Source organism: Odocoileus virginianus, chromosome 27, assembly GCF_023699985.2.
Source record: "Odocoileus virginianus isolate 20LAN1187 ecotype Illinois chromosome 27, Ovbor_1.2, whole genome shotgun sequence".
Classification (NCBI taxonomy): Eukaryota; Metazoa; Chordata; class Mammalia; order Artiodactyla; family Cervidae; genus Odocoileus; species Odocoileus virginianus.
Window position 1 is genome coordinate 33,361,674 of NC_069700.1, and position 14,660 is coordinate 33,376,333.

Consider the following 14,660-nt stretch of genomic DNA (forward strand, 5'->3'; position numbering starts at 1 on the left):
ATAAAACCTGTACAATTACAACAACCATTTACTAGCCAAACAGGCACACCCTTCACCGGCACTCTTGCCTCCCCGTTTTCTGGCTTGGCCAGACTCATTCATAGCTGACGGGCCCTGGACCACCCTGCCCTGATGAGCCATCACCATAAGCCAGTCTACTAGCCTTGCCAGACACCCCCAGGTTTTGTACACCCTGTACCCCAACCCCTTCCTGACCTACTCAGACCCTATTTCCATTTCAGCTCATTGCTCAGAAAGTAGTGGGGAACTTGCCTCACTCAGGTTGACGGGTTCGGCAAAGATGTGTGCGGGATCCTTCTCCTGCAGCAAGTCCAGTGTTGTCCTCAGCAGAACGTTGAATGGCATCAGCTCCAACTCCATGGCAGCTTGCTGAATCTTGATCTGTGGGAAAAGTGGGGAGAAATCAGGACATCCCCCCCAAAGAGGCACGGAACTTTTCCTTGATAACTTGATTTTCATCAGTCATGATGAAAATTTTCACAAGACAGTAAGCTAATCAGGACTTGAGTTATCACTGTATGTAGCTTAGAAACAATGATACCAACAGCTACCATTTTGTGAACCTTTCTTATGTATTCAGCGCTGTACCAAAACTTACTTACCAAAAGTTAATACTTTTATAGTCCAAACAACATTCAATATAGGTACAAATGAGGTATTTTACAAAGAGGAAACTGAGGCATGGAAGGACTGACTGGCCTGAGCTTACGCAGCTAATAAGGGACAGAGCTGGGATTCACAGTGTGAGATTTTGACTACTATGTACACTGCCTTTCTACTTCTATTACTTCAGTTAATCATCACAACAACCTTGAAGGAGAAACTGTTACTATCTATGTTTTACAAATATGGAATCTAAGGTTTGAAAGGAATACAACAAGGAGTTACTAACCCAAGGTCACCTGGCTAGAAAAGAACAGGGATGGGATTTAAACCAAGGTCTGACTTAGCCCAAGGGGCACACTGATGATATAAAATGTGCCTTGGGCCACAATTCCCACCAAATTGGCCCTTGGGACAATTAGGTGCTAGGCACCCCCTCAGGCAGCAAGCAGACAGACAAATTTGCACCACTGTGCTGTACAAACGTTATTTTCCATGTGTGCCCTGATGTGAAAAGGTTGGGAAGCCACAGACTAGACTATGAGACGTTCTTGCCTCTTGACTACATTCAAACAGGCCTGCCTGCATCCCCTGTCTACTTCCTTTCCCCTTACATTTCTCTGGACCAGAAACGGGAAGAGACGTTCAACTGGGGGACTAGGCCTGGGATGGCAGAGACAGTGTGACTACAAGGACAAGGTCCTGAGATGTCCTCCATGCCCACCCATGCTTACATATAGCAAAAGCTGCCCAGTCTCAGAGGTAGAAATTCAGGCTATTCAGCCCACAAGAGAAGGGTTTGTGCTGGGGCTTAACGGTGAAACAGACTTTGGAGAAAGAGAGAAAAAAACATCTTTAACTTGGGCCTCCGGAGCATGGAAGTAACAGCTGCTATTCCTGGACCATAAAGAACACTTTTGGCTCGTCATCCATTCAATTAATAGTTTTTGCTCACTGTCATATGCAGGGTGCTGCAACAGACACTCTAGGGAAGCAAAGAGTATCAATAATGATGCTAGCAGCTGATACTTCTATAGTCCTATTATATGCCAGGCACTGTTGTAAGCTCTTTATATACACTAAGTCATCTAATCTGCACAACCTTGTGAGGTAGGTTCTATTAATACCCTCCTTTTATAGTCAAGGAAAACTTGAGGTATTAAAAAAAAAAAAAAGACTGTAAGTGTTTAAGGGTCAAATGAGAACCCTCAGGCTCCCAGGTCAAAAGAGATACCCATCGGAATGGCCTGAGAAGCTCTCCAAAATATTCAAGGCCAGGCTCCTCCTGAGATTTCCTAAGTGAGAAACTCCAGGGGTGGCCTCAGACATGTAATATTAAGCTTATGCTTGAGGCCACCAGAAGCTAAAATAGCTCCCCAAGTTTGAAGCCACCAGTAGCACCACACCCAATGCCTAGTAGGCAGGGCTTGGAGCCCATAGTGCTAGGGACAAAAAGATCTTGAACAAGAGCTCTGGGAGCTCCTCCTCACCTGCTCCCGCTTGAGCTTTTCTCTTTTCCGAATCAGTTCGATTAGCAGCCGTGCCCGCTCCAAATCATGCCGGAGCTTCTGCCAATATTTCAGCTCTTCCTTTACGGCACTTGTCTTCTCGTCCTGCTCCCGCTGCAGGAGGGTAGGGAAAAGAATGAGGAGCTGTGGGCGTCCCTCCTGCCCGAAGTCCTCTCCGTGGCCAGCCTCACAGGCACTCTGCAGGTAAGAGCCCCATGCCCTTCCTGGACCCTCGGTTCTAGAAAGCCTTTTCACCCCCTTCCATCACATGCCTTCCTCCTGTACTTCCCCAGTCCTATGACATTGTCTCTTCACTACAGCACAACCACCACTGCTGGGGAGAGATGGGACTACCCCTTCCTACCCCCAGGGACACCAGAGACCAGCTGTGCATCCTCAGGACTGGAAAGAATTTCAGAAGGAAACTAATAGACACCTCAGGGTGGAAAGAATTTCACCCTAGAGCCTCAACTTGGCTAGAAAACAAGGCCAAGTTTTTACCATAAGCTTGTACTTACTGACTTCAACATACTTTAAAATATCAGCACTACCACCATCATCAAACATGTGATTCTTGCCTAGAAAAACAATGTAGGTGAGGCCCAGGGTTTGATACACAAGGGCACAGCAGCATAAAGCCAACAAAAACTGGTCTGATAAACTGAATATAAAATGCTGAGAAAATATAAAATAGAGAAGATCTCAATGGGTGGGGCTCAGGTCAGGGATTCCTGGGGTGAGTAAGCTTACTAGGATTTCACATGCAGTGATGGACATGGATGAACAAAGTAGTAAGAAAGGCCTCTTTTGGAACTGAAGGGACCACAGTGCAAGTATGAAGGCACAATCAGTGATTCTTTGCTTGTAGAGGAAAATGGGCCAGCCAGAGCAGAGGAACTGGAGAACCACACAAGCCAAGGAAGATCCAGAATCCAACTGGCAAGAAGTTTCAAATGCCAGGCAAAAAACCTTAGCTGTAGCCTGCCTGAAGCGGGGCGGGGGCGGGGTGGGGTGGGGTGGGGTGGGGGATATATTCTGGAAAAAAAGAAATGACAGGATGGAAAATAGTTAAGTGAATAAGGCAGTACCAGTGGTAGAGCAAAGAATTAGAGGCTAGAGACCACCTAGAAAGCTACTGCTGAAATTAAGGGGGCATGGGTGAGCAGAGTAGTTGTAGAATGGAGATAAAGGACCATACACTGATTAACCCCCTGAAACAGACTGGGGGATGATTAACTGTAGCTCCTAATGGAGGGAAGAGCCAATATTAACTCCAAGGTAAACAATGTCTGAGGTCAGGAGGAAGGAGCTTCCATATCAACAACATAAATACATTTATGGAGACGAAGGAAGATACTGAATCAAGTTTCCAATATCTGACATACAGGAAACAATATACATATGAACATCTATACTTCCTCTGCCCCAGAGAGACTGAGGGCAAAAAAAAGAGAGGGGACAAGACAAGAAACCTGGAGCTACAGCCACACAGTTATTAACTACTACAACAGTGGACAAGCTCTCCAAGCCAATGGGCAGACAGCAGGGCCTCTGGGAATATTACCACTAAGGAGTAAGAATTGGGATCAGCAGAGGGTGCATTCAGTGGGGTAGAGGAGGTGGGAAATGGTGTCACAAAGGAGCTTTACGACAAAGTGACTGTGGTGTCAAATGTTGTCCAACAGTCTATAAGGTGAGAGAATATGAGGGAAGACTTGCTGGGCTGGAAGGGTGTCACTATTGTTCTCAAAGAAGCTACAGGGGAGCAAGCAGACCATTTCAAGGAGAGAGCAAATATACACTTCCCTTTCAGGACTTCAGTTACAAAAGGCAAAAGTGAAATCAGACAGAACAGAGGGCATCAAAGTCATGGGAAGGTTTGCTCTGTCTCTGGATAAAGGTGTAGGAATATTTAAAGGCAGAAGTAATGAAACAAGTGAAGAGAGAGAGAGAACAAAATTTGCTTTTAAAAAATCTCTCAGGGTGCCTCCACCACATTGGAAAACACTGAACATGCAGCGACTCCAGCTGCTAATGTCTACAAGGCCACCCAACTGGGCAGGCTGTGTTACAACTCAGATGGTTAATTTGTTTATTTCTTACGGAACATTTTTTTGGCAGATGGTAGTATAGTGTCTTAAGGAAAGTATGCCTTTTCCTAAGTCATATATCATGGTCACCTGACTCACACTCAGCCCACTTCTTCCTTTCTGCAGTATCTAAAGGGGTTTCCCCATGTACAGGGAAAGTTGGGCCTGCTCTCCACTCTCCCCTAGAATTTGCTCCAAGCTAAGCCTCTCATCTAGAAGGAGCTGCTATCTGGCCTAAAGAGCATTACAATGCTGGAGGTCACTCCTGGGGTGGACCACCTAGAGGGGTGAAGGCTACAGGCAAAGGCTCCACAGAGGGCTCAGGGAGCATTGTCCCACCATCTCTCCTTCATCACTCTCCACCTCCCTCCACTGCCCTCAAATCACCACTTCACCTACCTGCTCAGCATTCCTCTGAGACTGCAAGTGGGAGTGCAGGCGCCGGATGAGGGGGACACCATTCCGTGCCTGCCGCTTCAACAGCCAGTAGTTGTGAAGCCGCTGCATGAACTGGGTTTTCCTCTGAAAGGAGAGACCACTACAGATCTTGTTCAACCTTGAGTAGAGGCACAGGGAAGTGAAAGACAGGGTCAGTGGGCAGCCCGGATTACAGCCTCCTATCAAGGCCCCGTGGTTCATTTCAGAACTTGGTAGAGGAAGAGAGAATAAAGTGGCCAAATGCCTCACCTCAGAGAAAGGCTTGAAAAGGACGGCAAAGTTAAGCAGCTCAGATTCAGCATGAGATATTTCACTTGATTTTCCACCTCCTGCCTTGCAGGTTCCAAAAGAACCCTCCCCCAGGAACCCAGACCCTTTAGTCCTGGACTCCTAAGACATAGGTCTGTGTCCCAACACCCTCACTCTTTTCTTGATAAAGGCAGCAAAAGAGAACAGGAACTCGAGTAAGCTGTGGGCAGTGTGGTCACTATTTCCTGCCCCTCTGTGGCTAAGGGTCCCATCAGACCAGGGAATAGTCCACAGCCAAGCTGGAAAGAAAATTAGTAGGAATATAGCAGGCTACTGCCCTCGAACCCAAATGCAACCCTTTGGAGTTGTCTGACCTCTGGTTTTTCATTAAAACTCAGCAGCCTAAAAATGCTTAATTTTGAACTAAATTGAAAAAAAAAAAAAAAAAGAATCTAAAGACATAAGAGGATGGAGAATCTGAAAATTTAGCTGGCTCCACAAAGAAAAATAAATAGTATACAATATCACTTATATGTGGAATCTAAAACCTATGAGAATATAAGAGAATTCCCTGGCGGTCCAGGGGTTAGGACTCAGTGCTTTTACTGCAAGGGCCTAGGTTCAATCCCTGGTCAGGGAACTAAGATACTGCAAGCTGCTTGGCATGGCCAAAAAATATAAATAAATAAAAAATATAACAAACTAGTGAACATAAAAGCAGCAGACTCCAAGAGAACGAACTAGTGGTTCCCAGTGGGTGTATGGGGAGGGGGGGCAATACAGGGACAGGGGAGTGGGAGGTACAAAATATCAGGTATAAGATAGGCTCAAGGATACACTGTACAACACAGGGAATATAGTCAATATTTTGTAATAATTGTAAGTAAAAAGTAATCTTTAAAAGTTGTATGAAAATAAAATTTTAAAATTTAGCTGGCTCAACTACCCCAAAAGCTAAGTCTGGAGGTCAGGATTTAAGCTGATAACACATGGGGGGGGGGGGGTGCGGGAATCAGTAGGAAAGGCATTAATGAAAGTTCATAATCTCTACAATAATGCTCAGACTGCAAGGTGGGTCACATTATTCCCATGTTTCAAATGATGGAAAGGCAGAACAGCCTATGTTCTCAAGAACAGAGGCTAAATTTGTTGTTGAAGCCACTAACGCAGCTAATAAGATGGTGAAGTTGGGCAGGATTTGAACCCATGATCTCTCTGCTATACCATATTGTGTTCCCAAATTGATTAAGCAAGGACTCAAGTGCTCCTCTGGCTTTTCCTCTGCTTCTCTTCCTCTCACTTGCACACTTCCACTGAAAGGAAGATAACTATGGCTAAACAAGGTGGAACCTAAAAAGTATATTCATGTTGGGCTGGACATGTTGGGCTGGAAAAGCTCTTCTGGCTTTTCCTCTGTTTCTCTTCCTCTCACTTGCACACTTCCACTGAAAGGAAGATAACTATGGCTAAATAAGGTGGAACCTAAAAAGTACATTCATGTTGGGCTGGACATTGCTCACCTAGGCCTTGTGCCTTTCCATGGTCAGACATCCCTGCCCCAAAGCCAAGCTGACAAAATCAAGGCCTAGGCCTTTCCCCAAAGAACAGCTCCCCCACCAACACCCATGCCAAGCACACCTGCCCAGATGCAGGCAGCCCCCACCCTCTACAACCCCTTGGCCATGGAGGGTCCCAATAGCAGGCGGGAAAAAGAATAATAATAAAATAGCAGTAGCAGCAGCAGCCACCATTTATTGAGCGCTTACTATTTGCCAGGCACTGTGCTGAGTGCTTTACTTATACTATCTTACTGATTTCTCCCAATTACCCTCTGAGGTAGGCTCATTTACAAATAAATACACTAAGGCTGAAAGAAGTTAAGCGACTTGCCAAAGATCATACTGGTAGTGACAGAAGCTCAAGATTCAAATGCAGGTCTCTCTGGTTCTTAACTAGCATGTAGTGCTGGACCCTGAAAGAAACCACCTACAAAAGCACACTTGACAACCAAAAAGTCTAGACCCAGGGCACAACCACCAGGGGACTAGGCATGGACCCACTCACCTAACAGAAGCGGGGAGCCTAGAACAGCTCTGTGACTAGAAGGTCCATTTCTGTTGACTAAATCTAACCCCAGTAATGGCTCACAAGAGCCTCTCCCTCTGGGTCTTCTGTCTTCTTCTCTTGTCTTCTTTCCAGGTGGACAAGTCTGGCTGCCTGCTTTCTGCAAACAACTCACTCTCCACTGCCCACCAGTACTCCTTTCTCCCTATCCCTTACACAAAGAGAGACAGACAAACAACAGGAACAGAACCTAAAGGTGTCATGAGCCCCAGCTTGTGGTCCAAGATCTGTCACTTTCCCTCGGTTCCTTCCAGCCCTTAGAACAGGACTTGGCATATAGTAAGTGCTCAATAAACATCTTGTTGAATGAATAAAGGAGTGAACAACTTTACCTCCTGTGGCCGCAGTTTCTTCATCTGGGGGTGTGGGAGAAGGTGCAAGGACTGTGTTAGATGAATAATCTCCAAGACTCCTTCCTGCTCTAACACTGTAGTCTTTTTAAGGAACATCAATAATGAGATGAGCCTCCACTGAAAAGTCTTCCCTGTCTCTTACTTCTCTGCCAAGCTCCCATCCCTCCAACAGCTCCAGATACCTCTCTGATGACTTAAAATGGCTTGGGAGGAGCCAAAGTTTCTTAGTTATACTGCAGAACTGATCTTTCCTCTAAAAGTTTTTTAGGAGGAGACACAACATATCTTCCCCATACAACAACCCTCTTACACAAAGTTTCCATCATTCCCAGGATAGAGCTTTCTGGACAACAAATACCCATACTGACCATTTGAAACATAGGTTCTCAATTGGAAGTAGTTCAATCCCCATAAGATTACTAGGAATGTATGTGGGGAGCATCACCAAGGACACTAAACATCAAGAAACACATGGGATGGTCCTAATAATGAGTCACCTCCTATCGAAAATGCCACTGGTGCCCTGCTGAACTATTACCTTAGACATCCTGTCGCCTGGGTTTCTAAGAACTTAAGTGTGTGTCTCACCTTGAACCAAAGGAAATACATTGCTTTGAAGGGCACAATCAAAACCACAAACCAGACTGGGCGAGCCCAGGGTCCAAAGGAGAAGTCTAAATTTGAGAGCACAAAAGAGAAGAGGAATTCACCAACATTAGGTAAGGAGGTCTGGCTCAGGGCCAACACCAGCCCAAGAAGAAACCAAGCATCCCCAGGGAGACCTTCTGGGCAAGCTCACCTGTAAGAGGGTATCCGTGGGACAGTGACCATTGGGACATTGGAGGTCGTGTCTCGACCCACTTCCTCTGGCTCCTTTTTGATCCTTTGTTTCAAAGTCATCTTGTTCTTCTTCGACACTCCCTTGAGGGGGCCACCTACCCCACCCTGCCCTTCACCTTCCTCCTCCTCTTCTATCTCTTCCTTCTCTTCCTCCTCCTCGCAAGCCTCCTTCAGCCCTTCCTCATCCCCTGCCTCACTGAGGCTTCCAGGAGAGTCGCCCTTCCTCTTAGCAGTAGCAGCACCTGGCGGTGAGTGGGCCTCACAGTAGGCAGTCTTGCGCACTGTGAAGATGGTGCCATTGAGGCTGGTCTCACGCATAGGCTCAATCTTCATGAAGAGCCCAGCCCGCTGTGCACACGTCACATGGAAGGCCGTGTAGCAGTTCACCTTATGGCACTGGATGGCTGCACCTAGCCCTTTCTGCTTGCAGATATAGCAGGTTAGTTTCCAGCGGGCAGGTGGGATGTTGTCGATGCCCTCAATGGGCTCCAGGAACACGGTGTTAGCAAAGCAGACTTCAGGGATCCAGATGGCACACACCACATGGGCCCAGTGCCCATCACTGGTCTGTTTGAAGGCGCCACCCTTGTTGGGGCAGAGGACGCAATCCACAGGCCGGGAGGGAGACTGCAGGCAGCAGCGGCACAGCCACTGGCCCTCAGGGATGTAGGGGACGCCATAGCACTCCTGGTGTACAGCCAGGTTGCAGATGTCACAGAAGAGAATGACGTTGCTGTTGTGGCACTCGTCATCCAGGCACACACAGCAGAAAGCATCTTCATCAATGAGTGACTGTTGGGCCCCACTACTGCGACTTTCCAGGTATGACTCCTTCTCAAGCCGGTCCACCAGCAGCTCAAAGGTGTCTGCCGACACCAAACTGTACCCATCTACTCGCCGCTTCTCATTTACCAAGTCCAGCCAGGCGAGGTCCTCTTCATCCATGTCATACTCGACTTCTGCATCCAGATCTTCAGGTGACTTTTCAATGTAGCGGTAGTAAGCAGCAGGCAGCGGGGGTGCTTCTGGCTGAATGCCTGAGTCCACCATGCGGAAGCTGGGTTGCGGGAGGTGGAAAGAAGAGCCAGATGCATGCTTGGAGCAGGACTCCTTCTTTTTGCCCTTGGACGAGGATTTTTTGGACTTGCCAGGGAACTGAGGCTGCTCACTGTTTTCCTTGTTACTATTGCATTCGGTGATATCCTGGGCAGTCAACTCATCCTCTGTGATGATCTTGAGTGGATCATAGATGCTAATACGATGCAGGCGTCCATCAATGTCCACCTCCACAATCCGCTGGGCCTGGGCATACGTCAGGGTCTCCCGAGTGGGTGAGCACTTCAGACTATACGGGGATGGGGAGCGCCGGCCCTCGGCATTCGGCCGCGACTTTCTGCGAGGCTTCCTCATGGCACCTGGGAACCAATGAGACACACCTAAGGAGAGAAGGCCAGGAGACTGATGGTTAGGATGGATGCTGGATCCATGGATCCATGCATGCTGAATGGTTAGGCATCTATGCACTCATTTATCATTCCTTCTGAGCAGGTGGCCACTGAGCAAACTGGCTATTTCCTCACCCTGAACACCCTACCCCTCAGGCATCATTTACCATGGCTTGCTCCTTCACCTCTTCCAAGTCTTTTCATAAACAGTGCTTCTCAGTGAGTCCCTCTCTGACCATTCTACTGAAAACTGAAAATCCCTTTCCCTCATCAGTCATCTTTCATCCTGCTCTGTTTTTCACTGTTACTTACACTCACCAATTTTTGCTGTGCTATGTAATTTACCTATTTATCATGTATATTTTCTTCCTTCCACTAGAATGTGGGCTTTCTAGGTGAAACTAGTGGTAAAGAACCTGCCTGTCAATGCAGGAGATGTAAGATATAAGAGATGCAGGTTCGATCCTTGGGCTGGGATCCCCTAGAGAAGGACATGGCAACCCACTCCAGTATTCTTGCCTGGACAAGCCTGTGGGCAGAGGAGCCTGGCGGGGTACAGTCCTTAGGGTCTCAAAGAGCCAGACACAACTGAAGTGACTTAGCCAAACACAACTGAAGTGACTTAGCACAGCACAGCACTAGAATGTAAGGTCCATGAGGGGAAGGATTTTTGCTTGTCTTGTTCCCTGTTGTATCTCCAACAAGTGTTAGCTGAACGAAACAAGAAACCAAACACACGTGATCCCTACCCTTGAGGAGCTCTGTCTGATTGAAGGGACAGAAAAGTACAGATCACTACAGTGAAACATGGGGAGAGAGCTAACATTCTAATAATGTACATAAGGCTGTGGGACAGCCAACTACGAAAAAGACTTAGGAAAGGAGTGAACAAGAATAGCATCCACTTATAAGCTCTACGCATGAACAGTGTAAAGCCATGAACAGCGGCCCCATGAGGGATCAAAAATCATAGGTCTAGTGCCCTTTCCCAATTGATCTTACCATGATCAGAAACCCTATCCCCTTATCACACTCAGGGGTGAAGGGGGTGAAGGCACCTGAAATGTCTACTACATATGGTCTAAGCACTTCAAACTACAATGTGCAGGGTATTCTCTGCAAAAGGCAGCATGATGCATTGGCTAGTACATCTCTAAGCAGAAAACCTGGAAGCTCTGGGAGTGGCCTCAAGTGGCCTATATGGGACTCTCACCAGACCCAAGGCCAAGATAATGAAGGTAATATCTGATGTAAACTCTCAATGTATCTGTTACCTCAAAGTCCCTCTCTCCCAAAATACTTCGTCTACCTCTGTGCAACAAGGAGAAACCTCTAAGTTTTTCTCACATTGTTTTCTGGGATGAAAATAATTATGACAAGCTCAGAAGGAGCTGTGGTCGCAATTACCAAGGCCATCAGTGCTAGAAAAGACCTTTGAGGATATGATGCTCTAAGGTATAAGCAGAGACTTGGAAGGCTATGAACAAGGAAATGATTTTAAGGAGACAAAACAGAATCTGTCACTTTGGTTGCAAGATCTACCATCTTTATAAAGTGGCAAGGGTGATGATAATGTAACACACTTTTCTACAAAGCCCTTTTGCTTTTAATACTGTTCACAACTATTTTGGAAGGTAGAACAGATATCCTCATCCCCATTTTACAGATGAAGAAACAGAATCCCAAAAAGGTATCATTCCATGCAATGCTAGTAAACGATAAAGCTACAATTCAAACCCAGATCTTTTGATCTGCTCAACTCCTCTCACTAGGACGTTAAGTACACCACAGAGATGCCATGGTCTGGTACAAAAAGAGGCTCTGATGCAGTCCAGATTGTAATCTTGGCCCAGTGTGACCCCCAAGAAAGTCACTGAATCGTTCTGTGCCTCTCTACTTAATCAGTAAAATGAAATTAATAAAACAAATCTCTCAAGGGTTGCTACTTATTAATAAAGTACCGTTACCATTCTTACTCAAAATGCCTTTCAATCCCAAAGTGTGACTGAAACAAAAACAAACAAAAAGCAACTTTACTGAGGCACAGTGCCAGGCAAGCACAAACCGTATTTGGACCCAAAGGAAAGAGAATCATCACAGCAATTCTGTGCAGGTTCCAGAGACCCTTGGCCACTCCATGCCTTACAAACGCCAACTCCCCTGGGGGGCAGCCCAGGCTAACGGACCTGCTTTATTACCCGCCCCCCTCCTTCAAGGGCGTGGAGACCCCTGCAGAGTAAAAATCTACCTCAGTCCTAACTCGAAATGGCCCAGAGAGCAGATGAAGCCCCTCCTTTGTCAAAGCCACGGTATATTCCCCCTCCCTACCCGCTATCCGCTACCTCCTGGGCAGCTCGTAGCGAGGGTCTCTCTCAGCCAGGCGGCAATATCTAGAGACTTCTGCTGTCCTACCCAAGACGCTAGGGGGCAAACTCCAGAGGGGGGAGGGCTGCGGCTGAGGAAAAGGAGTTTCGCCCGCAAGGAGCTTACAGTCTAGTTTTTTGGCGGGAGTTTCTCATCCCACACAGCCCTTCCCATATACACAGCTTCAAATACCTCCCAACACCCTCAGAGGTCTACCTGGCACCCCCTGAGCCCCACTTCGCCCACCCCACACAGGTCCTCGAAGAACGAGCTTCTGCAACTAGACTGTTGCCCCTACACCACACAAGAAATACTCATGAGACAAGGGAGAACCCCAGCCAAGGCTCCCTGCCCCTTTAAAGGGGCACCTCTTCCAGAAGAATCTTGATCCTTCAGAGGAGAAAGGAGGGAAAATAACATCTCCTCACCAGAGAGGAGGCGGCGAGCGCGCCACAGACAGACTGACGCGGAGTCCGACCCTCAGACAGAGAAAGCTAGCGCCTGCGAACGAGCGGGGCGCAGAGGCGAGAGCCCATTGGCCGCCTCACCTACCCGTCAAGAGGAACTGGGGGGCCAAGGGACGTTCAGGGGGTGGAAATCTCCTCTGGTCTGACCAATTGGAGAGTGTGGCGGGGGCGGGGCTCGGTGGCTTGGCTTCCAGGACCGGGGGGAAAACAAGATGGCGGCTGCGGGAGGGGGTCCTCGCTTTTCAGCTCCCCCCCTCACTCGCCTTCTCCTTCCCCGCCGCCACCCTGGCTCCAGGAGAGAGCTTTCGCGCCGCCCTCGTCCCTGTCGGGAAGCCCCTCGCTTCCCTCCCCCCACCCCGCTCAATCCCTGGTCTCTGTAGGCCCCGCTGCCCTCGCCCCCGCTCCGTCCGACCCCGCTGCCGCCCCCATTACCTCAGCCGCCGGCCCGGCCCTACCGTTCGGGACCCCTGGGCGCGGGCGGGCCAGCCGTGTAGTAGGTTGGCGCGGCCCGGGGAGCGGAGCGCGGCCTCCTCCCGCGCTGGCCTCCGCGGCCACCGCCGTGCCCCCTCCCGGCCCGCGCTGGGGCCCCGGCCCGGCCGCCGCCGCCGCCGCCGCCACTCCCGGGGGAGGAGGGGGAATGGAGCCGCCGCCGCCGCCGCCGCTGCCGCCACGGAGCCCGGCCGAGGGGAGGGAGGGATCAGCCCCCAGGCAGGATCCGCCCCTCCGGCCTCCCCCCCTCCCCCCGCCACCTCCACCCCTTCCCTCGCTCCCTCTATGGCTCCTCGGGCTCTCCCGCTGAACGGGATCGAGAGCGCGAGAGAGGGAAACGGGGGGGAGAAAAAAAAAATCCCCCCGCCCGTACCCGGCGCGGCGGCGGCCGGGGCGGTGCGGAGCGGAGCGGAGCGCGGAGCCGCTGCCGCCACAGGGCACGGTCCCCTGCTCGGCCTCACGGTGGCGGTGCGGACGCGGCAGGGGCGCCTAGCAAAGGCGGGATCTGCGCTCGCCGCAGCCCCGGTTCACCCCGGCCCGGCTCGCCTCCTTCGGGTCGAGCCCGACCAGAGAGCTGGAGGACGTTCGGATCCAACTGAGAAAGACACAAGTCCCTAACTCCTCTTAGAGTGGTTGGTCATACCCTTCCCCCAGCCCTGCGGGGGAGGAGGCTAAGGTTTGGAGCGACAGCCCCTCTCCCCGAGCTAGAGGGTCTCTAAGCCAAGAGCAATCACTGAAGACAAAATCGGTCTGCAGTTTTTTTTTGTGGTGCAGGTGCCTGCACTACTTCTAGAAAGTCGTCCCCACCCCCACTCCCCCACCCCCGCGTCCAGTTCAGAGGACAAAGGTCTATCGATGTCCATACCTTCCCCCAGTGAGGACACCCAGGGAAGACCTGCCTGCTTCTGTTGTGTACAGGTGAGCGTCTGATTCCCCACCAGACATCCTTTATAAGAATCAGACCTGACTCTTCGCTTTGCCCGGTCCTCTCCCTTCTGGGTTTTAAAAAGCGTAAACACAGAAGTTTGACAGTCTTACTTAAGGACGTCTGGTAACTCGTTTGTCACTATAGACACGGGAAACACCCTTCTTACACCTGATTTGGCTAGGAGCCGGTTACTGTAATGCAAAAGCGATTTTCTAATAGATGTTCGGCAAATGGCAACTTCAAACTCTCAGGTATCAATAATCAGCCCCGCTTTTGCTTTCGTAAATAAATTTGAGAAAAGGGCGCGTTTGCCACCCCTCTTTTGCCTATAAATTGGAAAGCTTACCGCATATGACTGAAGTCTTAAGCACCAATATTTAACGATGTTTATAAAGGATATATGGATAGACTGCCTTTAAATGTGAAGATGAATGACATGTTTTGAAAGCGATACCTCTGCCCGCGCTCGTGGTGTAGCTTGGTGAGACTCACAGTTTCTTGCTTGGTTCTGATGATCAACAACACAGATTGTAGAGTCAGAGGATGAAGAATAAAGGCTTTAGGACCCAAGTCTTCCAAATGTTTGAACTGAACAAAGTGCTACTTTTGAAGTATAGATGTTTATCATTCTAAGGAATGTAAACATTGTGTTTTGAATTTGAAAGTTTGATAAAAGTAAAGACGCTTATTTGTATAACAAAGATGTTTTCCTGATTACATGATAGCACCTTCTGGCAAAGT

The 14,660-nt window shown here is 49.0% G+C and overlaps 1 protein-coding gene across 2 annotated transcripts in view; it reads right to left on the minus strand.

Annotated features, from left to right (window-relative positions):
• BRPF3 (bromodomain and PHD finger containing 3) overlaps positions 1-13,019 on the minus strand; it is a 34,562-nt gene extending 21,543 nt beyond the window's left edge. For both annotated transcript variants that reach the window (XM_020875826.2, XM_020875827.2), the window contains exons 1-5: positions 12,935-13,019; positions 8,186-9,662; positions 4,622-4,778; positions 2,115-2,246; positions 274-402 (exon numbers count right to left, since the gene is read on the minus strand). In XM_020875826.2, the coding sequence (XP_020731485.2) occupies positions 274-402; positions 2,115-2,246; positions 4,622-4,778; positions 8,186-9,636 (1,869 nt within the window). In that variant the 5' untranslated portion in view covers positions 9,637-9,662; positions 12,935-13,019. The remainder of the gene's footprint in view (positions 1-273; positions 403-2,114; positions 2,247-4,621; positions 4,779-8,185; positions 9,663-12,934) is intronic.
• Positions 13,020-14,660: the final 1,641 nt, after the last annotated feature.